Raw genomic sequence first — 27,460 nt, forward strand, 5'->3', positions numbered from 1 at the left:
ATAAATTACAACAAAAAAAATAATTAAGCAATACCTTTTCTTCAAAATGCAAAAACAACACAACATGCACAACTGAGAATTGACGATTTTTTATTTATGACGTTCTTGAAAGGAGTGAGCGATATGTCAGGACAGAAGAGTGTGGCGTTCCATCCTTTCCGCCTACCCCTGGGTAGTTGGTAGTAGTCATGGTAGTGATGGTAGTAGTCGACTCACCGGCCACTTGGAAGGTGGCGTTCCTGCTGCGCGCCGTGCCGAGGCGGTTGGAGGCCTCGCACCAGTAGACGCCCTGGTCCGAGTCCCTGCGCGCGTGCGTGGCCCGCAGGAAGAAGAGCCCCCCGGCGGGCAGCAGCACGCGGCGCGCGCCGCCCGGCCCGCCCGCGGCCAGCGGCGCGCCGTCCTTGTACCAGCGCACGACGGGCGGCGGCTCGCCCTCGGCGCGGCACTCCAGCGTGGCGGGCTGGTGGCGGGCCACCACCGTGTCCTTGGGCTCCTCGACTAGGCGCGGAGGGAGCGGCTCATATCCTGAGAAGAAAACATTTCAATTAATAATTTAAACAAATATGATTTATTTACAACATTCTGAGTGTGTCCAAATACCAAGGATTTTTTTTCTTATTTTAAAAAAATGTTTTATTTTAATCTATGTTGAGAACAGAAGGAATAATCTAGTGTGGGCCAATCAGTAACTTGTCTGCATTTGCTCATTGCTGGGAGGAAATCACGTAAAACTCCTTAGGAGTAACCGAATTGTTTACTGTCGTCAATGGGGCTTCCGTTCCATTAGAAGAGGGTTCAGCATTTTGTGTCCTAGCTCGGTTTTTGTTACTAACGTCCTCACTATTTTTATCCTAAGGTACATCAAGGTACATTAAAATAAACCTTGTACATAATAAGCAAGATGAATAATTAATGCAATTCCCATCTAAAAAAAGGTAGATTAAAGTAACAGTATACTGTTCCTAAAATTTCCTGTTAAAAAAAATTAACTCCTGTTATTCCTAAAATCATTACACTATAGTGTAGTGATTTTAGGAATAATTTTGCATACATTTTATGGAGGAATCTCCTGATAAAAAATCTAATTGTACTAAGAAAACATGAAATTTTTCTGTAAAATGGAATATAATACGCAACTTTTTGAATTTGAGGTAAATGGTAGTTTACAATGGGATGAAAGGTAAATGTTACACACTCTATAAAGTGATCGTTGCACCAGCTAATAAGATATCATAAGTGTTCTACTATAAATGCCTAGTCTTAAAAAAAACTTTATCCAATTCAAGATAGCAAAAAAATCATTAAAATATCATGAGAAACTATTAACAAAAAGAAAACAGGGTTATTCTATGCAAAAACAAATTGAAATTGTATATTATCAAAGTTTTTTATTAAATCTAAGTAAAATGCATTTATGGCAGTCGGCAATGAAAAATGTAGGAGAAAACGTCCAGGTTATTCCACGTAAGCCGTTTCCTTTTGAATGTCTGACATGTCACGGAGATTTCCCGCTCGTGAAACCTTTCAGTCGGAATATTGGAACTGTCGGATACGGTTCGCCATACGTGCCATGTAAGAGCTCTGTGCAACATGCTCGTTTATACATATACAAGGGTAGTGCAATAAGTTCGTAGGAGTAACACTTGCAGCAGACTCTCGATGTTCCGGGAATAAAAGTAAAAAAATATATAACGGTTAAACTGATGATATTGATGAAAAAAAAATGAACGAAAATCTTAGTTGAATACAGTAATGGCTGGTCAAAAAATGATATGTAAAAAAAACGCTATTCACCATGATGAAAACTAGAAAAGTAAACATCATATTTAAATAAAAAAGTGAACACGAGATTGAAACAATTTGAAGAGAAGTTTGATTACGGCTAGAATGAAATGTTAAAATAAATAATGCATAATGCTTTCATATGTTTGTATGATGATTTATATTGCTCTTCATTTGTAAACATATTTTCTTTGTAAATAATGACTGAGAAGTGATATTTATGATCATCAAAATGAATACAAAAACATTTAGGAAAAATTGCATTAAAAGTATTCATTTGTGAGTAGGAGGATTTAAATATATGAATGAATATCTAATAAATATTGCAATTATTGTAAGGAACGAAGTTATGACAGGATGTTTAGTGTTTAGTGTAACTTTTGACTTTATTTCATGATATTTTGTTAAGACTTTCGTCAAAATTTAACTACAAAATAAAGAAAAAAAGTTTTGAAAAGCCTAATTTTAAGGATGTCGTTACAAGAAAAAAATTATTAAGTTTTTTAGATATTTTACATTGCTCATTTGCAACAACGATAATTTTTTTAGTGGTTTTTAGATCTTTATGGTGGTATCTTGAAATGGCGCTCCATAAATCATTATTTATTTTTAAAACCACTGTCACCTGATTTCGTGGGTACAAAAATGTATTTTGTTAGATCCTCAGTAAGAGAGAATTTTTTTTCATTGTGGCTACCTGGTATTTTGTATTACATCAAATAAAAATCGTTGTTTGTAACAAAGCAAGCGATTTGTTCCGGTGTGTCACGTCTAAAAACTTTTCGAAACGCCTACATGTGTATGATGTACGCCGTAGGCATCTTGCAACCCAATCGAACGTAAAGCTTTTGGTAACAAGGGAGATTTCAGTTTCTGTTTTCTTTTATGACAGTAAGATCAACAATACATACATATGGTATACTTAAAAAGAGAAAACATATTATTTTATCATATTATTTTACTCTACATGTAATATATTATGTAAAAATAAGGGAAAAAAATGTAATTCATAATTTTGGTTAAAAAAAATTTTTTTATGTAAAATGACATTGCGAAATAAAACGAATCACAGGTTATTCACGTATGATACTTTTCATAAACTTGTTTTTTATACTATTATATTCTACTTATTGTGCATGTGAGTAAGTTTAAACATACCAAGATATATAAAACGATATGTAGAGTAACATACTAGCGTACTTTACGACCTGAAGTACTTTGAACATTTTTACAACTGGCATAAGACGATATGGTGTGAAGTATAAAAGTTTACTAGGGGAAGTTCTCTCATTACGGCACATCGGCATCGGTGGACTCGTAAAACAATCATATTAAAACTTAAACTGAAACTTTAATGATACAATAAAGGGTAAACGTATTGTACTGCTTTCGCCATTCTAGTATATCGTTTATATCTCTTTTCTAGTTGCACTCTATATCTGCAATATCTGTTGTTTATTGATCTTATAGATACTGAAAACAATATGGTATTGCTAAATATACCAGATACTTGAAATTAAAATTCCAGGACTTTGATCAATCGGGGTGGATGGATTTTGAAATGTATGGATGTGGAAAAGTAGAGGAATGTATCCGAAAATTCTTGTCCGTATTTACTACTGTAGGGATGTGGTTACTTAATTCGTTTTACACGGATATCACTGTTATTAGTTTAATCATATTTAAAAAATATATATATATACATATTTTTCAAAACAATACAGTTTATTTTGTGTCTCTGTAACTAATTCGAAGACTAAGACACAGAATTGCACGATATAGCATTATCTTATACGTAGGAAAATTTAAGCACAAATCCAAAATGTATTTATATATAAATATTGTAATTCACTTAATATATCAATATAATCTTAAAGTAAATAAAAAAATACAAAACACGTCATTTCAGTGACGTGTCATTGATATAAAATATTTTAATAAATAATAATGTATTATTTTATCTTTGTAAAGTGTTAAATGACTTTTCGAAACGCGTCTTAAATATGTGTTTTATATATTTAAATATTCGTGTTTCAATCACAATACTCCAAATAATCGAGCATATAAGTATGTACATTTGTACCCGGTTTTTAAGAGAAGCAAACATTCAATCAGAAATCTTGTAAAGGCGGGGTGAGGGACGCACGGTTTGCATGGGTTAAAGATTGCATTGTCATTTTCATCTACCAATTACCCAACGATAATTTTTTACAAAATTTGTTATTTTTAAAACAGATAATAATAAATGAGAAAAAAATAGTATCACAATCAGAATATGAAATATATGCTTTGATTACTCAATACATTTAAAACGGTATCCTCGATGTATAATAATCCTTTTGAACAAATTTACAATGATTTGTCAGAGAAAATATTTTAATACGCAATATTTCACGACATCCAGTACTAGAATCTGGAGATCCACAGTGGCTTTTAATTTTGTTCTAAATTAAGGTGTATATTTTTTTAATATTTCGAGAGTAAAATTATTAACGAAAAAGGTTTCCTAACTCAACGTGAAAAATTGATATTATTGGTTTGTCGTTTGCAATACGTTTGCACTTACGAAAAATCTTGGAACTTTTCCGAAAAATAGCTTTCATCGTTTTGTTCCTATCATTTTTCCAATCTTTTTTTGTATCGCCGACAACATATTGCAAGCGCCATTCTATCTCCCCACATTACATCCCGAGGGATCGATTACAAATTAGTTATCTCCACGTGTGCCGTAAAATATACCAACTCACAGATGATACAATTCCAAACATTTTACACAAAATAAATCAAGAAAATACGAAGGTTATATACGCCCATTATTTTTAAAAATCATTTTGACTAACGAATTCTTATTTTTATAAATCAAAACATTATGTGTGATTTTTCTGAGTTTATTTATTGTTGTAACAGCTGATTTGTCTAGAAAAGTATTGTCAATATTGAAAAAAAAAATTATATTTATGTACCTACTAATGATGCATAAAACAATGGATTAAATTTAATTCTACATACATTATGAAGTAAGTGTATTTTTTTTAAAGATTTGCGCTTAAATAAATATACAAAATCCATAGTTTTTCTGTCACATATTTAAAAAGGTTAATAAAAAATGGTAATGAGTTCATGACCCTTTGTTGCATGGATGAAACTAAAAATATCACTGCTGTTATTAAATATTGTTACTCTGTAAGCTAGAGGCACCAAAATCACATCAAAGTAAAAAATCACATCAAAATAAAATTGTACTGATTTTTAAAAATTACTTCTTTCGGTTTTAAGTATGTATTATATTATGCGTCTCTTTTTTGTAAATATTTTTTTCCCGTAAAATAAATTATTTTTATCCGTTACCATAAACCAAATTCAATTTAATCAGCTTAATATCGCATATCTCGATCTCTTTGAAAGATTATCTAGACATGAGGGATGGAGTAAAAAACGTCCTTACATGTTGCGTTCAATACGTACTCGCACACATGTGTATGTCTATACGTATGTAATGCAATATGTGTGTTCTAGACGTCTGCGGTTTAACTTACTTTATAACAACATCCAGCCAAGATTTGCTCTTATCGACTCAAGCATCAGCGATTCTACTTGAATCGAAGCCAATTCTTTGCTTTTACAATTAAATGATTAAAATCTGAAGAGCTGCAACGTATTAGATTAAACATAAACCTTTCTGTTCATTCCTTTAACAGGGTGAAAGCATTCTACAATGAAAATAGATATAGACGTGGAATTAATTGCTATTATTTGTTACTTTTTGTTGTAAATTTATTAAAAACAAACAAACTAAACCGTTTTTCAGAGTAAGATTTCGAGCATGTTTATGTTTTTAATGATTTATGTAAAGTTATTGGCATGCAATGGCCACACTAAGCGTCCAACTATGCTGAATATTTATTCATTTGATGACCATCATTATTTGGGAAAGTACTTATAAACAATATATCATTTCAGATATCCAAAAGAATTATAACTGTGTATATTTTTTTATTGTTACTTTGTTACTAAGCTTGGATTTTAAGAAAATTAATTGTAAAATACATTTACATAGTCAATTTAACAAAATAAATTAAGATATTTAAATAAATTAGCATGATGTGCGGCAAGATATTTATTTGTATTGTCACTTGTGACAGATTTATAATGGAGCAATAAATAAAATAAAAGAATATTTAATAACAGTTCCATCAGTTTCATGATATAAAATGTAGAATTAATGGAAGATTTTTTGAGAAAACTTAATTTTTGAGTTTTCTTGTATTTTTTGTTTTTTTTTGGTATATTTTTTAAGTAACCTTCGATATAAAATAAAAATTATTCATCTTTTTAAAATTGATTAAATATTGAAACAAGGCAATTGATAGATAAATTTCTAAGGTATAGAAATTTAAGAACTAAGTTTATTTTATATCTACTCATATATGTAACAATATGTACTCGGATATGATAAAATTATAAAACAACCCTTTTAAATTCACATTCGCTTTAGATTTCTTAAATTCTGATTCATGTTTTACGGGGGTGTTTATGGTTTCTTTGATCTTAATTTGAAACACCTTGAAATCTTGAGAAAACCTCTGCTGAAAGCTGAAAGTTAGGCACTTGCGCGAGTATCAAGGCATGTAATGCACTTAAAGTCCTCGCAGGCTCCACTCGGCTCACGCGCGGACGGCTCTTTAAACACTTCTGTATGGAATAAATGTGGCGGACAGCGATATGAGGTGTTACAGTGAGCCACGTCATACCAAGCCACGTGTTAGAGATTGAGAAGAGAACTTGTGTGGTATCCATTGTGCCGAGAAATTCAGAACATTATTCAGCTTAAATAAAAGAAAAATTACACATTTTTTGCCGTATGTGTTTTATACTTTCTCATAAAAAATTTCCAGAAACAATATTTGATTTGGGTAAACTCATTAAAATTAATATAAACAATGTATCATTTTTTCAATGCACATAGTAACACATTGTTTATACATATCGCCCTTTTAATAACAATAATGTCATTTTCTAAATTCAAAAATACTTCATTTTAACATATTTGCTAATTTTTATGATGTGTATTGAAATCTCAAAACAAATGAATTAGTTATTTTAATATAAAAAATGGAGGCCTGCATATTTACAGGTTTTTAAATGTGTTATGGGATAGTGTAAGCAGTCAGTTAATACAGTGTATAGTATTCACCATCGTTTTCATGATTAATAATCATATAAATCGTCATGCTGTATATTGACATACACCGTCATAACTCACATTCATCAGAGAGATAGCATTTCAATTGAATTTGGTGTACTTTCATCCTTATTTTTCCAATTTAATACATTAGGGTTGGAACCAAAACTCCGTTGTGTACTGACAGTTAAGCTTTCGCTGATAGGCATAAATAATGTAAACTGTTTATTTGGCTTATTTTTTTTTTAAACATATTTTTTAAGATACTTTAACTTTAATAGAAAAATTGTAATAATATACTAAATTATAACAAAAATACACGAATTATCTAAAATAAAAATATAAAATACTTTAAAACGATTTATAGGTAAATAGATTTTTTTTTAAATTCAAGCAATTTTAATATATCAAACGACCTGTGCATTTTCAAAGAATTTTCACCGCGTTTGAATGTTCATATTCTCACCCCATCCTGCGCAGGTTCTTTAGTCCAGGTTCTAAGCTGCACCTAATTTAGTGGACGGTTACGTGTCTGGAATAAGCTAACACAGCCTGCGTTTGCACAGAGAATGGTTGCCACACGAAAAAAGGGAATCTCTTGAATTGAACATATTTAAAAGAACCGTAATGTTATGTTTAATTAATGAAAATGACTGAATGAATGAATGAAGATCACTGACTTGACATTAGAAATATCATCCCAACATCATCTTAATGCCTTTTTTCAAGTGAATTTGCGATTCAAGGAAAAGATTTACTATCAAGAGCTGATGGTAATTATTAGCTATTATATTAGCTGATGGTAGTTTTCAATTAAAGTATACTCAGTGTTTATAATTTTTTCCTAAAAATATCGGAAAAAAGTGGTTTTAACCAAGAAAACATTGAATTGAAAATGGATAGATATTACTTCAAATTAACTGCCAAATAAATAAATGAAAGGTTATTATTTTATTCAGTCGATGATGGAATAAAATGTTAGAACAATACAATATTAATGATTTTCATTACAAAATCTTACATTGAGAACAGCTTTTCGTAAAACGTATAGCTGGTTTAAAATTATTATTTGTGTTTAAATCAGATTCATATTTTTTTTATTTAAACAAATTTCAACAGGGCATAAATGAGTTAAAATGATATTCTCACATGGGTACATAATTTAATTTTTCTAAGATTTTCATGCAAATTATTATTTACCTACTTTTTGATTCACATTCGAGTTAAAAACAAGAGTTAGGTATGCGTTAATAATCATTTTTAAAAATCGTAAAGTATGGGAGATTTTATAAAAAACGTTGATTGTGGGAGATGCAAGTATGAAGTTGTATTTAAATTTAATGTTCATGTTAAAATTGAATATAACACAAAATATAATATAATCACGGCGATGTGTAAACCCTGTTTTGAAACACCAGGGGTAAGGTATAGGTGGCTTCGGGGGTGATATGGATTGATTCTGAGTAAACGAACCATTTCTGGGGGTGTGTGCCGCGTGCTAGGCTCTAAGGGATGTCGGGTTCTTCCCTTTGCTGGTACAAAGGAATCGTGGTTTTACTTGATTTTTCATTGTATAATTTATGCACGTGCTTATTGGTGGATAATTTCATTCGATAAATGGTAATCTATAAAAAAATATTTGAGTCAATTTTATGTTTGAGTCATGGCAAATTAAAAATTAAAAACAAGTTAAGAATTCTGAATTTTTAATATTCTTTTTATAGCCTTTTTGATATTTTAACTTTTTTATGTTTACAAGTTGTTTTTTTTTTGTAAACCAAACTGATAAATAAAATCACTTATTTAAAACTTAAGATAAAAGATTTAAAACAGAATGTCAATAATTTGTTTAAAAGAGATAAAGCTCTATTTTATGGACTTTTAGCAGAAAGATGAAACTTTTAACAATAAATAATAAAAATCCTCGATAATAATTTTAAGAGCACGATTTTACATCTTTTTATTTTAGACAACAGGAAAAATTAACAGCCCAGCAAAGTAAAGGGAAATATTTTTTTCCAGATTCTTTGAGGTGATATAAAAAATATACCAAGGAAATTATGGTATCTTTTCACAAAAATCCGGCCGGAGTGATTTATGTGAAACAAACAAGGAGTGCCCTATAATGGGAGCATCAATATTAATAACGAAGAGGAAATGTGCATGACTCGGGCTTATTTTAGTAGGAAAATAATGCGAAACAGTCATTGCCTACATAATGCAGGTAGAATCAATAATTCAAACCGTCTATGTCTCTTTGATTTTTGATATCAAATCAGTCTTGGAGCTGGCGCCAGTAGTCAAAACAAATATGAAGAATTATAAAAGATATATGTGATTGTCTTAATAATGTGGAAAAGAATGTTATAACCCATGTTTTACAATTGCATTTACAAATACCACAGTTGTTGATGTTTTCATATACAGGTGAAAAGTAACACTTATAATATATATTTTACTGTTACTTGTAGATGAAAACATCTGTTTATTTTCGAAACTAGTCGTGTGTGAAATAAAACTTTTTAAGTGGTATTAAACAAGTGTTTAATTTTAAATGAAGTATTCAACATGTCATTCCACGAAGCCGAATCAACAAATAATATAATCTTCCATTATATTATAGTATAAATCACATAAATATCTGACGCTACAGGTACTCTGAAGTGGTCTAGGGAAATGTTTAATGAATTCAATATCGTTAAATACGATTCTTATAATACGATGTACACACCACTTTAAAAATTAAAGCAATACGTGTGTTTAATTTAATATTTTGATTGCTTGACAATATGTCCGCCTCCGTAGTTTAATGGTCCTTGAAGCCTAAGAGAAATCACTTTGCTTTCATGTAAGTAATGATCAAGATAACACTGCGTCAAAACGATTCAGTGCCCTATGCACCATTGGGTGTATAAGGCACTGAATGGAAATTATCTTTATTATAATTGTCATTATTATTATGAATAATGATAAAATATAGAATCGGTAAATATTCTGCAGCGTTCGCCAGCCAATAACCTACATATTGTTCCTCCTTAGAACGCCAAGAGTTCTATATTCCCTTCGATGAAAAGATTATATAATTCTGTATAGATATAAGTAAAAATATTAAATCAGTAAATTATTTAATCAAACATATTTCGTAGGAATTAAAATTCATTAAAATCATAAATCAATTTACTATAAATCTGCATATAATCAAAGAGCATTTAATTTTTTTATGTGTCGTATAAAAATAAACACTTGTGTCAAATACCATACAAACATGTACCTACAATATTTAATTATTCTGCTTCTTTTTTAGCTTTCAACGTCACCAAGTTTCCGAGTTATTTACAGAACGCGGCTGCAGGTACCGGAATACGTAGTGAAGTAACACATTAATAAATTTTCTTTAGGCTTTCGTGTGTTTCGCATTCGCAGCACGACTTTAGCTTTTTTCAAGTGCAGTAAAGTTGAATAGTTGTTTCACAGGTGGCGCATAATTTTATTTTAAATTACACTGCATACAAATCGCCAACATCATTATTTGCACGGGTCTTGTGCAGTACTACGATAGATTGCTGCGTCACAGGATGTTTCTTTAATGAAATGAAAACAGATATTTAGATTTGGATTAAACAACATAAAATAATTTTCTATCCTTCGCCTCCGTGGTGTAATGGTTAGCGTGTTTAGCTACCACGATGGAGGTCCCAGGCTCGATTCCTAGGGGGTGAAAATAAATTTAAGTGATTTTTTAACACCAACATTTATTTAATATTACCCTGGACTAGTCCCTGAAGCTCAAATGTATCACCTTTCCTTCAAGTAACGATCAAGAGAACACTGGGTCAATACGATGCAGTGTCCTATGCACCATTGGGTGCGGATAAGGTTTAGAAAAAAGATGCAATTACTTCGTCGGTACTGCGATATTTTTGATAAATCATGGCAGCATTCGTTAACGGATTTTGTTCAAGCCTTTAAACTTATAAAAATATATGAAGTTTTTCTTTTATGTTTATAAATATATAAAATTCTTCTCAAGAGACTTGGTCGTATTAACAGTGTAGAATTTATACAAGCTGGTACGAGTTCGAATATTTAATAATGAGTGTGACTTAGTCACTATTGGTATTCTCCTTTTTTATTATAATACTTACCAATCCATCTTCATTTCAATTCCCAAAAAATCAATGATGTCTTTCTCCTTGAGATCTACCACTTATATAATTTGACGGGCCGAAAAAATATTATTTACCGTTTGAATGTTTGATTTGTTACTGTTTATTGTCGAAAAAAATAATTTACAGTCAACTATGAAACGAAATTCTTTATTCAATTTACATATTTTTAAACATTGAGTTATTCAAAAAATTTTAATTTTAGTATTATCGCAAAATCATAAAATCACGATACAAATTAACAATACTTTATTTGTGTATTCATCGATATGGTAAAATTCTGTACTTTATATCAAATATAATGTTATGCTTACTTTCTGCCAAATTATGTTTACTTTTAATTTTTTATCAGTAATATCATGTTTTTTACTCGTATGTGTATATTATTAATGGATTTAAACATTTAATAGCCAAGTGTTTAATATTTTTATTCACTTCAAAATTTAGTAAAAAAACAGTTTTCACGAATTTCCGATGCTATTTCTCATATAATATATTTACTCGTTTTTAACAAAATGACTTTCAATGAAATTTTCGCACATTTAATATTTTTGTCTGATAAACCAGAAGAGTATTCAAATTTAAATTGTATCATCCTGTATGTATTTGCGAAATTTACCGGCTCACGTAGCTCGCAATTATAGTTGCATATTTGTCTTCCGTGCTGAAGTCGGAACCTTCGGATCGATACTATATTACTGTTTCTATAACGCTGCTAAATTTACTCTGGTAGTAAATTTACACAGTACAGCCTTACACCGTATCTACTACCCTGTAGTATGCAGTCAAGAATTTTTATGATTTCAAATATATTAAAATTACGACACAGACAAAATACTCGTATGTATAGAAAAAAGTTAAAAAAAATATTTATTGGTTTCTTTTTTTTTAAAACATACTCGTAAGAGCAATAAACAAACCTCAAGATTTTTAAAAATCTGAAATATTCAATAACGTTGGTAAACCATACAGTCGTAGTACGTAGTATGTATTAAAATCCAGAATAATCCATGGTAATGAAATAAAATTATAATAAAACTTTAAAAACCGACAAAAAATAGATTTAATGCATGATAATAAAACAATACTTAATATCTTACAATGATGACGCTTTCCGTAGCTAAGAAAATAGAACGCTACACCACACGATCTATGGAAACATTCCTCGCCTATTTTACATTCACGCATATTCTTATACATATCCGCCGATTATTCTGACTGACTTATCCACGCCCAAGCATTAGAAATAATCGAACATGGCAAGTTTTCTTCGGTCTTCTTTTGCCTCAATTTCAAATTTTATTTGTTTAATTTTTTATACATTTTTTAATATTCTGTCATCGCGCATTCCTTCCACACATAATTTATAGTTTATATCTCAGCTTTACATTTTTTCGTTTCATTCACGTTTTGCCTCACATTCGTCTGAGTCGTCGCATTTCTATTAGTTTCAGTCTTTCAGTGTCCTTTTTTCCAAATCTAAATGTCACTTCTACACGTTAGGGTTGGTACCAAGATTCCGTTGTCGACTACTTGTTTGGCTTCCTCTGTTAGGTTAAGGTTGTTCGTCTTGATATATTTATTTTAAAATAATAACTTAATACCCTCGTAGTAAGTATTGTAGCTAATCGTGAATGAGTAATTTAATTTTGTTACAAAATTAATTTTACTTATGTTTATTAACTAGACAATCTACTTATACAATATTTTATTATATTTAAATGTTAAAATTCAATCGATTTAACATTATGTATTTCATATTTTTAAACACTGAAATTGTCTTAAAGTTTTCTTCAAAGTATGACACATTCATAAAATCTTTAAATGTCAAAGGGAACAAATGAGAGGTTCAAAGAAAAATTACACTCAGTCGGAAAAACCGATACAATCACATTCGTGATTCGGAGTTTGCCTCCCGCTGAGAGAAGAGGCAGTTGTCGCGATATAAAAATAAATATTTTGTCTCCTTTAATCCTCCTTTGTTGGAAACTTGTGTCCAAAATATTAAAGAAAGACGACATTTGCAGTAGACTGGAAGAGGCATTGTGACGTCAGATAACTGAAAGAGATTTCAGACTTTTTTCAATTGTCTGAAATTGTTTCTTAAATTGTGAGAATGCGCAATAATCTCGAATGTCAAAATGTAATTTTGCTTTTTGGGATTATACCGACTTTTATTATAACTGATATTTTAAGCTTAAATGTTAACGCAAATTAAAATATAAGATCATTTCGTTTATAAATTCAACAAATATAGTAAACCGACAATCCGATTAGTGTATTTACAAGTAGACATCAAAAGACATGGTTGAAATTTCGTAAATATTTTGCAATTTATCCTTTACCTTTAAGAGATAAAACATAACTTAACGTAAAATAATGAGATAAACAATTTTATTTAAACAATTTCAAAAATGAAACGGATTTACAATGTGATTTAACGAATATGTAGCTAATATTGTTGTGACTTAATATTTCTAGCATCAAATAAATCTAATGTCTACTGTTGTAATTGATTTTATGAAACACCGATATTATATTATCACAATAATTTAAGAATTGAAAATGATCTAAAAAGTTTTTTTGTTATTTTCATTAAAAATTTAAACTCAAGAAATCAGTTAGAACATATAGTACCAACTACAACTAAACCACCCCTCCCCCTATCTTTCCTTGAATACGAATATGTTGGCCAATAAAGTTAACGCCAATATGCTTAGAGGTAGATGCGACGCATAAAGTTAGTAGTTGGGGACCTAAATACAGAGTTTAGGTTTCTAACAGAATTCAATCACAGAATATTGCGGTTCATATCCATTTGTGTCAAATATAGACAATGGTCAAATAACTGTAATTTGGGTCTTTAAAAAATATTTGTAAATTTTCCTAAGAATCGGATGGCTTAGTGACATTAAAGAGTTTTAGACTGAATTCATATATTCAGACACTTAAGAACATAGGAATAAAAAACAATCTACTAGTGAAAGAGTTTAAAAAAAATCATATTTGGTAGTGATGAAATTTTATTCAGACTCATGACATGCTAAGTAACTGGACTTGTTAGCAATGAAAAACTGACACATTCGGACGTGAATTATAAATCGCGAGCATTATTTAGCTCCACATTGGATTCGAGGTTCTTTTGACAACCCAAACATATTCGAGCATAAGTGGACCCTTTAAAACAATTATACTTGCTTCAAGGTGTTGGGTTTATCGGGAAAAAAACTTTAACTCCTCCGTAGAATTTTGGATTCACAACCATCTGAATCACAATAACATCGTCATTTTGTGCGATCAACTGGTATTGGACAGTTTCGTCCAAATACCCCAACCACTACGTTGGTCGTATTCACTAACGTTCGAAGATACTAAACAATTTTCTTCAACATGCTCTTCCAACATATTCGAGTATTTAAACCTTAAGTAAATGACAATTTATATGATTGAAAATATCCTTATATAGGGTCCGCCATCTAAAGTTTTTTTTTTCAACTAGTGTTTATTTCGTGAATGGTAACACTTAGCTCATGTCTGATTTGACAGATAATTAGTTTTATCCTTCCGCTAAGCGAATATGGTTGTGTATACGCTTGAACAACGCTGGGAAATATTGCGACATTACTTTGAAAATCATGGTAATGTTGCAGAATGTGTGCGAAAATTGCGTACGGTTTTTGGAAGAAGAGAAGCACCGTCAGCTCCGTATGTTCGTTATCTTGTGAAAAAAGTGAAAGAAACTGGCATCCTCATCGATAAACCAAAGCGTGAAAAGCCAAAAACAGTGCGTACACCCGAGAATATCGATGTTGTGGCAGAAAGTGTGCGTGAAGCGCCATCAACATCAATTCACCGTCGTTCTCAACAATTGAACATTTCGGAGACATCATTGAGACGAATTTTGCATAAAGACCTTGGTATGACGCCATACAAAGTCCAATTGGTTCAGGAGTTGAAGCCAACTGACCATCCAATGCGTTTTCGCTTCGCTGAGTGGGCCTGCGATCGACTTACAGAAGATGCCGATTTTGCCAAAAAAATCATCTTTTCGGATGAAGCTCATTTTGATCTTGGCGGGTATGTAAACAAGCAAAATTGTCGTATTTGGGGCACAAAAAACCCGCACGCATACATTGAAAAGCCGGTACACCCAAAACGAGTCACTGTTTGGTGCGGATTTTGGTCCAGAGGCATAATTGGGCCATTTTTCTTTGAAAATGAGCAAGGAGTGGCCGTTACAGTCAATGGCGATCGTTATCGGGCCATGTTGAACGGATTTTTGTTCACAAAAATTGAAGAGGAGGATATTGGCAACATTTGGTTTCAACAGGACGGCGCTACGTGCCACACAGCCGAAGCTACACTCGATAGCACTTATAGCATTTTCAAAAAAAAAAGTTATTTGGCGGACCCTTTATATTTCAGACATTGTAATTTGTTTTGTATAAATTACACAAATTTAAATACAATGTTATCATTTTAATTAATATACAATGTAATTGAAAACAAAAGCGTTACATAAATATTCGAGAAATTTTTATTGAATCCGATTAATGTTTTGTTGAAATACATATTAGTCAATTCATTTTAAAGTGGTAAAGTGACTCCAATATTTTATTTCCTTTCGTTACTATCTACCAACAACAAAAAACAAAACAATAATTTACTTTGCTATTTTTAAAATTTCATTTGTAAAACCCAGCAATCACGCAACTCTTCATAATATTCCTTTGTTATTTATGATCTGCTAATAAAAATAAAAATACCAACGTTATATATTCAAAACCAAAATGCTTTGAATAATCGATTACATCAAGTCAGTAGAAGTACTCCCATATTCACGAAAAGCTTTATTTATTTTTAATAAAGCTGATGGATGTGGTTTGCAGCATTTCAAAATAAAATGACTTCCAAAGCAGGTGGGTTCTATGGAAACTCGATATTGTTTATGTTACACAACAATATTCATTATGTTATTGGTTTAAATAAAGCGTGTTATAAAAAATTGCAGTTTCTAACAAAATATTTCATTTTTAATAGTAATAAATTAAATGTTCAAATCTGTTTTTTATTTTTAAAATATGTGTGTTGATTGATTGATGGCTGTAACAAATAATTTTCACATGTCCTTTTTATCTTTATCCACAACTTATGATACGCTGAATCAAAGTGCAATTTAATGCAATATTAAGTTAATCGTTACTTTTATAAAGCCTAGATGATCAGTTCTGCGATTGTACTAGTACAGGGTTAAATTGTTATAATACAAGGGTAAAAGCCCTAAAAAAAATTATATCCCCTGATAGCACTACACTATGGAGGTGTACAAAAACATAAATTTTATCTTATTTGTTTATGCATAAATATATGTAAGTTTATATTTAAGAAAATATAAAAATATTTTTAAAACCATAACGTAAATAAAATGTATGAATATAAAAAAAGAACAGAATAAATGGATTCCCATACGAGCACAAAATAAAACAAATGCATCAAACATTAAAAAATGTAAGTTTAAATTTATTTGCTAATTTTTCTAACGATAATTTTGAACTATAAAATATTAAGAAATACGAGTATAAAGAGGGAGAGAGAAAAAACAAACGTGATTTTATTCCTTCTCTTTATTTTTGTGTCACGATGATTTATTGATTAATAAAAGCTATGAGACTAGTGCCTCTTGAAATCTAAATAATATTTCATCCTAAATAGCAACTTGTTGAAAAATCATAAAACCATATTTTTTAAAATATTAAGCTTCTAGAAACATAAGATGTACATAAATAATAAGCTAAACAAAAAATGAATTCATAAAATCAAAGCGGAGTTTTATTATTTTGCCTTAAATATATTACTTTATAGGTTTTATGTAATTCTTGCGAAGTGCTCATAAAAATGGAGTATATTTTCAGCGTTCTTACCAGACTTGTATAAATTTCAAATAACAATAAAATCATGCAAACGATTTACGTAAATATTTATCACTATTATAAAAAGAACAACGAAAAAATCTTTTACCGAAAGAAATATGGGAAGATATTTAACATATTTTATAAGTTTGAAAACAGACGTTTTTCACCCTGTTTTATAAAACAATATATTTTTTAAGAACGAAACAAAATAATTTAAACGATTTCGCAAAATACTGACAGACATGAATTTTGAACGTGATAAATAATTTTCGCCCTAAAACCCGTCAAAATTCAATGAAAAACATCACTGAAAGCCCTGAAAATTGTTAACCGTTTTGAAAACGAGCTCTTCTCGAAACAATGTAAACTGATAACTCAATTCACGAAGCATGAATAGAGCTTTATGCTCACTATAACACAAAAGGTTACATGTAAAGTAATACTGTGTCGACGGAAAGCGTAAAGCAGGTCTCCTAAAACATGGCATGGGGTGTGTTCAGAATATTTTTCTCAATATCTTCACTCAATAATACACATACACATATAAAGTCTTAGACGTAGTTGGGGAAAAATTGTTTTGTATTTAATGAAAGCAACGATGACATTTATTTATTTTAATTTTATGTAGAAACATAATTTTTAAATATGAACGTTATTTTGTTAATTCGAAAATGGTACGGTTTGCACTTTTACCATTCTTAAAAATAAACATTTCGGTCCTCGAATATTAAAGAGATAATTTATTACTAAAATATTTCACCGAAGAATATCGTGGTAATATGATTATAAATAATAAAAAATAAAACAGTTCACTTACAATTTTTTTATTTTTCGAGTAATCTCAAGAGCTACTTATAGATTTTATGATTTTTCTAACTTTTCTTTTTTTACCTAATATTGTTCCTTCATTTTTTCTCTTAAATAGTAGCAATGTCTTAACTTGAGATCCAACATTTGAACCATGTGTCTTTTGAAAAATATTTTACTATTCTCTTAGATATTTCCCTCATGTTTTCAACAATCAAGTTAACCTTGTGTTGATCCGACATGTATATTAGATACCAGTTTAGTGCAGATAGAGGTCACAGGAGAAAAATGAGAGTACCACATGTAATCTTCAATTGCGCAATAGGTAAAAATTTAAACAAATTTAGCATCGTTTTGTCAACCAAAAAATGAATTCAAACATCTTTACGTCCTGAGTTCTCATTTTGTATGGAAATAAACCCGTTTCAAGATACTATCTCATTAGTTGCACAAAGGCAGTGTTTACGTTAAATACATAAAAGTTGCAAGTCGTTTATTGCAAAGACGTAAATGTTTCTTTCAGTTGGACCACTGACTCAAGAAGACATCGCGTAATTCCAGAAAGCGGAGAAAATAAAGCGCGGAAAGCGAACATCCTTTGTTGTCGATATAACAAATAACCGGAAATCGATGTTTACAGCTTTAAAATGTAATGTGGCGGGTGGGGGATCTAGTTCCGTTCTAAAGGGATGGATAGCCGGGGAAGGGGGGTGCATTAAGCGTGTAAAAGCCGGAAAACTCCTGAGGATCTCATTTCAAACGCGACTAAGGAAAGGTTTCAGCAGCAGGTGGGTTTGGAATAGAGGTAATTTCAAATGAAAATGGACATCAGTGACAAAGTGTTCTGTGAAAATTTATCACGCTTCAATTTTAAATTTTTTTTTTCTCATGGTTGTTTTTTAGACCATTTTGAAAATCATTAAAAAAAACATATTTTAACATTTTTAAACACATTTTGTTACTTTAAATTAATCAAATATATTAAAGTGTTTAATTTTAAACCTAATAAGACGGTGAACCTGACATTTCTAAAATGATTAAAAAATAGTTGGCGATTCTTTCAGTGAAAATAAATATTATTTTCAATAATAATATAACTAAAATTGTGGTTGTTAATTGTGGGTGTATGCCATAAAATTGAAAAAAAACTTATTATATAAACTAATCAATGTCAAGTTTTTATCTCGGTAAATATCAAGATATCCAAATTATAATACCTTTAAATAATCTAACTATTCAACAACAAAAAAAAAAGTTAAAATAAAACAAAAAACAGTAGTTTTTTCCCCATATATTTCATTTCACCAGTCATGACCAGAGTTTTCAGTATTTGTCGGCAACGACAAAATCCGAACACTGGTCAAATAAAATATTTGTGAAAAAAAAACTACAGTTATTATTTAAAAATTCAGTACTACCAAGAAATGTATTTTCAAATATTTAATATTGTAAAATGTTTTTTTTACATATCTATAATACAAGCACGATAATATACCCTAGAAGGGGTATAATCGCCATTTGTAATTAAGACAAAAAAATGGCAAACCAAGTTTAAATTATTAATAATTGAACACTTATTGAATTTTATTTCATTTTACACGACTTGTTTACAAAACTACAGATATTTTCTAGATAGGTGATAATTGAGTTTGTATTAACACTTACATACATTATACATTAAAATCATTTCAAAAGAGAAAAATCAAAAAATGTTTTGGGATAAAATATATTTCCATTTTTTTTTCAATAAATATCAATATTTATCTGGACAAAATTTCTAAAAATTCAAGTAAGAATATATAATTCGTAAACATGAATAGTTATATATTTTTATATATTCTAAGCACTCAAATAATCAACCCACTAAAAAATATAAAATTTTACCGACAAAATGTGTTAATGGTATTAAGAAAAGGACTTTTTAAGGTATTCAAAGCACATTAACAATCAAATAAAATATTTTTTTGAGTTTATTTCATAATTGTTTTTTTTTTTAAATATATACAGTATGTACATAGTTTATTAACAATAGAGTAGACGACATTTACATATATTACGGTCGATATTTGATATTTGAATAAGAAACATAATTTCAATAAAACATTTTAAACAAATAAAAGTTTTTATATCGTATTTTTTCATAAAAAATGAGACCAGTGTTTATTTTATTAAATAACGAAAAACCAATGCTTACCAAAACATTTCGTAAAAATGCTTCCAAGAAGGAGAATCACCACATAACGAGACATCTTCAGACCCCTCTTTTCAGTCTCTTCATCCCTTCACAGTCCCACTAACTCATATTCCGAAGAACTTTTTAATATTTGGCACAAATTTCACAATATCCTTATTTTAAAGCCTGCCTTCAAACTTTCAAACACAATTAATCAAACTCAATTTTTCAATTTGCTTCTTATACAAGTGGCGCTTCTCTGAATTGTAAAGAACGAAAAAAGTTTACAGCGAATTTTGAGGTTGATACTTCCAACTTAAGACAAACTTTGCAAATTTAAAGCTCTTTGTGAGCCCTAGAATGACGTATCGTACATTTATTGAGTTAAAAAAGTGGTCTAAAAAGTAAGGTAATAATTTTAATGTTATAAAAATATCATACTAATGCACAAAATAAAAATAAATAACTTTTAAAGAAAAAAAAGTTGCTGATTGTCATAAAAATATTTGACAAGGCTCAATATTTAGTATTCACCTGTAGGTATAATTAATCAAACTTATTTCATGACGAAAGACCAAATTATTTTGTTAATTTTATGGTTAATCTTTGTTTACTGGAACGAGTAACAATTATTTTAAAACTATCATGACAACAGGTAATAAAAATGTATCTATTTCGCACGAGACTATGATTACTTTTTATTTAAACTATGTGTTGCTTCTACGTATCTCTTATAGGCTTACTAATAAGGTTTTAATTTTCAATTATCAGAGAGAAATTTTTTTACAAAAATAATCTTAATATTAAAATTATAATATAATAATTCATTTACAGGACCCTTGAAACAAAATAATGCCTTAATTTAAAACATAATTTTTTTGATTAATGATATACAATTGTTATGTATTTTTTTTTCTTAAAAATACCAAAAGAAGATTTAGTTTAAATTAGAAATAGACCCTTCATATAATTATTTGTTTTTGTGCCTTTCAATATTTTTTAAATTAAATATAATTTTTCAGTAAAAAAAATAATTCTATTTTTTAGTTATGTATCATATGAGCGGTATGAAAAAAAAAACAAAGTACGTTGAAGTATCAAGCTGAAGCACGCTGAAGTGACACGATGTTTTCGGCGCGAAAATATCGAAAGAGCGAAAGCGGCAACTGAGCGTCGCGACGCGTCATCACAGGCCGGCGCCCGCGTAACGACTGGCGGGCACCGAGTACGGAATAGCTGCTAACGGGTAGGTTACGGATTCAGGCGGGGAGAGAACGGTTGTCTGGGATTTCTCTAACGCGCCATGCGCAAGTGGCTGGGAAAATATAATATCAAAATTACATTCTCCTTATGATATTTTTTTTATTGTTTTTTTTCTAGTGTGAATAAATATTTTAAATCTAAAAATTATTTATTACTTTTCATAAGGTGAACCAGCAATATATATTCAATACGTAAATAAGATAAACTTATTTTAAAATTATTTTTAAGATTTTATTTTTTTACGACGTAAATGTATCTTATATTATTTATTAAATATTATCGAAACTTATTTACATATTGTAACTGCAGACAGTTGGTAGAATTCCGTATTGAATTGTTGGGTTATATATCTATGTCTATGTTTATACGAGACGCGTTTCGTGTTCTTAGGACATTATCAAACACTCATGTGTTTGATAATGTCCTAAGAAGACGAAACGCGTCACGTATTAAAATATACATAAATATTGTAAATATAGATTTATATTATCCACTGACACTTCGTGATGGAATTGCATTTTTAATATATTTTTAGATTAAAACCAATATTTTTAGCTTTTCCACTTTATTTTTATTTGACCAGCGACCGGGTTTCGTCGTTACCGACATCATCAGACTGGTGATGATATCGGTAACCAGTCTGATGATGTCGGTAACGACGAAACCCGGTCACTGGTCAAATTAAAATAAAGTGGAAAAGCTAAAAATATTGGTTTTAATCTAATAATATATTAATAAATGTAGAGTTTAATCCAACAAACCTTGTTTTATTTTGGACATTTTACCTAACAATTATCGAAACTGACTAAATTAAAATTAAAATCGTAAACATTAATAACATGAAAACATATTTCGTAGCTCTTGATACCTGTTAAGATATTTCAACTAACTAACCATTGCGCCACCGCAAGGGTAGGCAAAGAGAATAGAACGCCACAACACTCTTTCATTTTAAATATTCTTCAACTCTTTCATGAATCTCATCTTGCATACCCACCAATTATTCCGACTCTTGACTACTTTCAAGTATTTGAAATTCTTGACTTTGCCAATCTTTGTCGGTAGTCTTTTGCTCCTATTTCTAACTGCATTCGTTGCATAAATTTATCTCACTCTTCTTTCCTCACTTATTTGTTCCACATGTTCAAATCATCTAAAGTTATCTTTCTATATTTCATCGATAATATTTATCTCAGCCTAACATTTATTCTTTGTTTCACCATCCATATATCCATTGTACATAGTTTTATCACACATTTGTCTGAGAGATTTAATATGTGATTTGAATACAACTTCGATATTCTCTTTGTCAACTCCACGTTTCACTGCCATACATTTGTGTTGGTACCAGGATTCCATTACTTACGGCCAGTTAAGCTTTCGCTGATCCTTGCATAATTAAAGGAAATAGTATTTTAATAAAGGACCCCGTGAAACGAATTCTAGTGTTTTTTTTTTAACGCCGCAATGCAATGTTGACAAGTATTTTCTTGAAACTCACAATGAATTCGGCTTGTGTTTTTATTAATACTTGGAATTCTTGGCCCCAATAAAAAAATATTTCATCACAAAATGAAATAAGCGCAAAATATCACATCCCAGTATGACGTCACACCCGCCACAAGTCCCGGATGTCCCGAGTGTAATTGAATAATACGATAAATAAGGTTAAATTAAAACATTTACATATGCCTGTGATTTATCCGACGCTCGCATGCCAGCCCGCCATTTTGTTAATATTTCATGCTTGTTATAAGTACATACACCTTTCACTTATCCGTTGACATTATTTTTGATATATTATCTAATATCCCTGATAATATGCCTTTTATTGTTGTAGGTTAATTTGTTTCCGATTGAATGCCTCGCTTAGCTAATCTTATATTTCGCGAAAATTATATTTATTACATCGATAAAAAAAACTTTCTTTTTAATGAGTTTTTATTTTTAGTTAATTTAACAAATATGATCGTGTTAATGAAAATATTAATTTTTGAGAAACAAATAAAAATACTTTTTTTATTCACTAGGAAAAATTCATCGACATTAACATTTAAACGATCACATTGATAAATTTCGCCGTTCAATTTTTCACCCTTCTTTCAATTAGTAAAACCCCTTGAATTAAGATTTTTACTGAAACGATGTATTCTTATAATAAAAGCTATTTATAATTATGTTATTTATTTTTACCAATGATGTTTTTAATACTGTTACTTTCATACTTTTCTGGGTACTTATTAAGAAAATTCACCAAAGGAGACGGCTAAATGAGCCTTTCTAGCTCTTATTGCTCATAAATTCGTTTGTTTATTCAGACCATACCCACATACTTGCTCATATAAAGTTTTATCAAAAACGTGGATGAATTCACATCAATGCATTTACGTATATGAACATATACCATTTTCCGTCATTGACCGTAAAACTTGGTCATTAGTAATTTTATTTGATGTAAAAATATAAATCTAGAATTTTTTTCATATACATATACTTCTTTTTAAACATTTATTTTGTTTTCATTTTATGTATTAATGCTTCATTTTACGGCTACAACAGAAAAGAGTTCTAATAGAATTTAGAAATTAATTCACTAAATGAAATGCATAATAATCTGATAATGATCATTTAATAATGGATACGGCTATGCTTTTTCTCTTATCCTAGCGAAATTACACTAAGCCTTTTGTAAATGTCTCCATATAATGTAAGCGCAGGTTAAACTAGGTCGTGGCATAATCAAACCGAGGGTTAATCTGAATAAACAACGTCAACTGACCATGCGGCAAGTTTACTTGCGGAGTAAAAATTGTTGAAACTGAAAAGCTTGATCGTTTATCGGCCTTTAAAGCACGCTCTAAAGAAAGCTTGTCACGCTATGGCTTTTCCGTAATCAGTTACATACCCGTTATTATAATACTAAACGTAATATTATTTTTAGGTTTGGTGCAATTCGCATTGGAAAAAATAAACAGATTTACTAGAATTACCACTTAGTTTTACGGTAGAAAGGAAAGCATTTTGAAGGAAATCGTAATGATAAGTATGTGGGTCTTTTGTGTTCTAATATATGTTCTGAATGTTATATGTTATGAAAATTCTTCATTAAGAATTGAAAAAACGAATTCATAACTTTTACATAAATTAAAACATACAACCTTCTGAGAATTTTACTTCGATGTTTTAACCAAAATATTTTTTTTAACTACTACATTTTTTTAAACGAAAATTGTATTTTTTCTAAAAATTTATTAAAAATAAAATTGTTAAATAATACAACGGGTATTCGAGAAATTTTCTGATTTTGGTATTAAATTTTACTGTGTTATATTCTTAAAAACCATAATGAAACGCGTTTTCATGAATTAAGCATTATTATCTGACACCACTGATGCTGAATGAATTGAAAAACGTGTCAAAATACATTTTAAGAAAAAGATGTATTTATGGAGTATTCATTTAGTAAATAAAAATATTGACGAAATTAAAATTAACGAAAATTTGGTATATAAAGAATGCTTTCACTCAAGTGATTCGCACGAGTATACATGGTGCGAGTGGTGATATTCTAGTATTTTTAAATAACAGTGGTGACGGTTGTTTCTACATTTCCTATTCAATACTGCAGCTATGTGCTCTATACTGAGCTCCTTTACTTAATGTATCCCTTGAAATAGATTCTGCTCCTTAGTAAACGAAATTAAAGCTCAGGGTTGATAGACTTAGCATCAAGTAATTGATGATCGAGTTGATCCCGCATCGATTTTATGCTCTAAGCACCATACAGTTTACAGAAGGGTTAAAGAGATTACAAAATAAAAAGGTAATTTTTGTATTCTTTTTATTGTTCTTTTCAGTTCAATTCACCTCCCAAACTGAAAAAAAACATTTAAAAAAAAAAACATTCTTCTTGATAAATAAAATTTTGTAAAATAAAGTTTTTAGAAATGATGTCAAGTGTATTGAACAACGTGTCAAAAAATATTTTGATACAATGTCTCAATGTAACATTTTAGGAGGGGTGTTTATTACAATTGAACGCCTTTTTTTAGATAAGACAATGATAGTATGGGTAAACATTTAAATTTGTGAACAATAAATTGAGTGTTAATTATGTTAAAAAAAAATCATTTGTACCGATACCACTTGATGAGTTATACATATTTCATTAAACACGACCAATTTCGAAAACTGCAGATGTTTTCATCTACAGCTGAAAAGTAAAATATTATAAATAGCAAATCAGTTAACTTTAAAGTAATACAACATATCATTCCACAAAGTTGATGCCGAAGCAATACGTAAATAAATTCAGTGTTGTTCAAATACGCAAAGAGCGCTTAATTAAATGTATCGACCATAAAATATGACGTATAATTTTATCCTAAAGTTTAAATCATAACTCAATAAACGTAATCTAATAAATTCTCACAATTTACATCGGGTTGTAATTTCGTGTAGCCTACAAAGTTGGTTGTGAAATCAATACAAATTTTCGTATCAGACTTACCACAATAAAACATACAATGGGCAAAGTAGGATTAATATGGAGATTACAGTTACACTGAAAGTTTCGGTAACGAAACCTTTCCTGAAATTAATTTTCCACGGTAGGTCTATTTCATTTCCACTGATACTTCAAAGCGTGTAAGTCACCTTATCGTAAAGTTATACTTAAACACTTGTTAAACCAAAAAATGCGCCAGCAAAGCGTTTAGTTAAGTTTTTTTTATAATAAAAGTAATATATGGTTTGTAGCAGACGTTACTTTTAAATTAAAAAAAAAATTAAATGCGTATGAAAAGTTTAAAAAATTTCACCCGTTTTCATAGGGGGAAAGTATTATTTGATGATTTTTTTGACATGTTGCTTGTAAATTGTTGAAGAATATATTAAACAATTATTTTTATCAATCTGCATAGTGTAGTAGTCAGCCCGTTTAGCTGCTGTGCTGAAATACTCGGTTTTGATACCCAGGGGGGTCAAAATAATTATTTATTATTTTTCATCAAGACATTTGTTTAATGTTATCTTATACTGGTACTTGAAGGATAGGACTGATCACTTTTCCTTGATATTATTAACGATCAAGATAACACAGTTTAAATATACAATAAAGTGCTATATGAACTATTGAGTGCGGAAGGGTTAAAAGAAGAAAAAACGATGTTTTAAAAAACTAATAATTATAAGAACCTTGTGCGTTATAATTGTTCAAAACGTTTTCTTTCAGAAATACAAGTCTTAATAACGACAATTATTTCAACTGAATATAATATTTTAAATTCAATAAGTGGTTATGGTCTGTTTAACGTTTAAGGAGCTGAAGAGGGTGGCGTACTCGTATAATATACCGGAATAGCGAAGAAGGTGTCATTTGTTACTGCAAACCAACCCACAAGATTGAGACCACACAAAAAGAAAAAATACACTCGTAATTTAAATAACTTTAAATATAACTAAATTTTGATTAACAACTAAAAAAAAAATATTTTGATATTTTTCGACACCTGAATAATTGATGTAATTGTTTGCATTGATTACTTTTTTTTTAAGTTCAACAACCTTTATTTTATTATTTACTTCTTCATTTTTTAATATTAAACTTCCGGAAACCCACGTCATGTCCTTTTGAATGTATGTTTATGCCATTGCGTGATAGCAACTGGGTTAACACCGAACATGTGAACCGTATTTTAGAGAAAAAATATGTTTTTCTGTTAATGCGGAAAGTCCGTGACAGAAGCAGCTTATGCTTATCACCGGTACTAAGATTTAACAATTAATTTTCAGCCAAAAACATGTAATAATACAGAATGATTGTGATACGGCGTACAAAGCGAACAATGGGAGTAAAATAAATTACTTTAAGTGGGTGCTGAATAATTCACTCGTCAAATAAATAAGTTTACTATTTTTAAATCGAAACTTATGTTAAAAGTCAAATTTATTTATGTTTATTAGATTGTATCGTTTTAGAAATTTAGTGCAATACGTTGTAAATAAGAATGTTGTTATAAAACAGCTGCTTACAGTTCAATCACCTGAAACACACATTGATAGAATTTATACATACATATGTATGTATTTAAAACATTTTTTAATTTTTTATTTGAGTGATACGATTGTGAACCAGTGGTAGTATGGTGTTGCGATAATTTGATCACTTTAAATC

General features: G+C 30.0%; 1 protein-coding gene across 1 annotated transcript; it reads right to left on the reverse strand.

Annotated features, from left to right (window-relative positions):
- Window positions 1-216: 216 nt before the first annotated feature.
- Window positions 217-21,222, reverse strand: LOC148299765 (roundabout homolog 3-like; the record flags this gene model as incomplete). The annotated part of the gene is made up of 3 exons (XM_088275707.1): window positions 21,111-21,222; window positions 20,044-20,281; window positions 217-525 (listed from the first exon to the last, which is right to left on the reverse strand). Coding segments are annotated over exons 2-3 (364 nt in total), but the record flags the coding sequence as incomplete, so codon positions are not given.
- Window positions 21,223-27,460: the final 6,238 nt, after the last annotated feature.

The sequence above is a fragment of the Brachycentrus maculatus genome, unplaced genomic scaffold, assembly GCF_059751285.1.
Source record: "Brachycentrus maculatus isolate JH-2025_06_01 unplaced genomic scaffold, ASM5975128v1 h1tg000962l, whole genome shotgun sequence".
In the NCBI taxonomy this organism is placed as follows: Eukaryota; Metazoa; Arthropoda; class Insecta; order Trichoptera; family Brachycentridae; genus Brachycentrus; species Brachycentrus maculatus.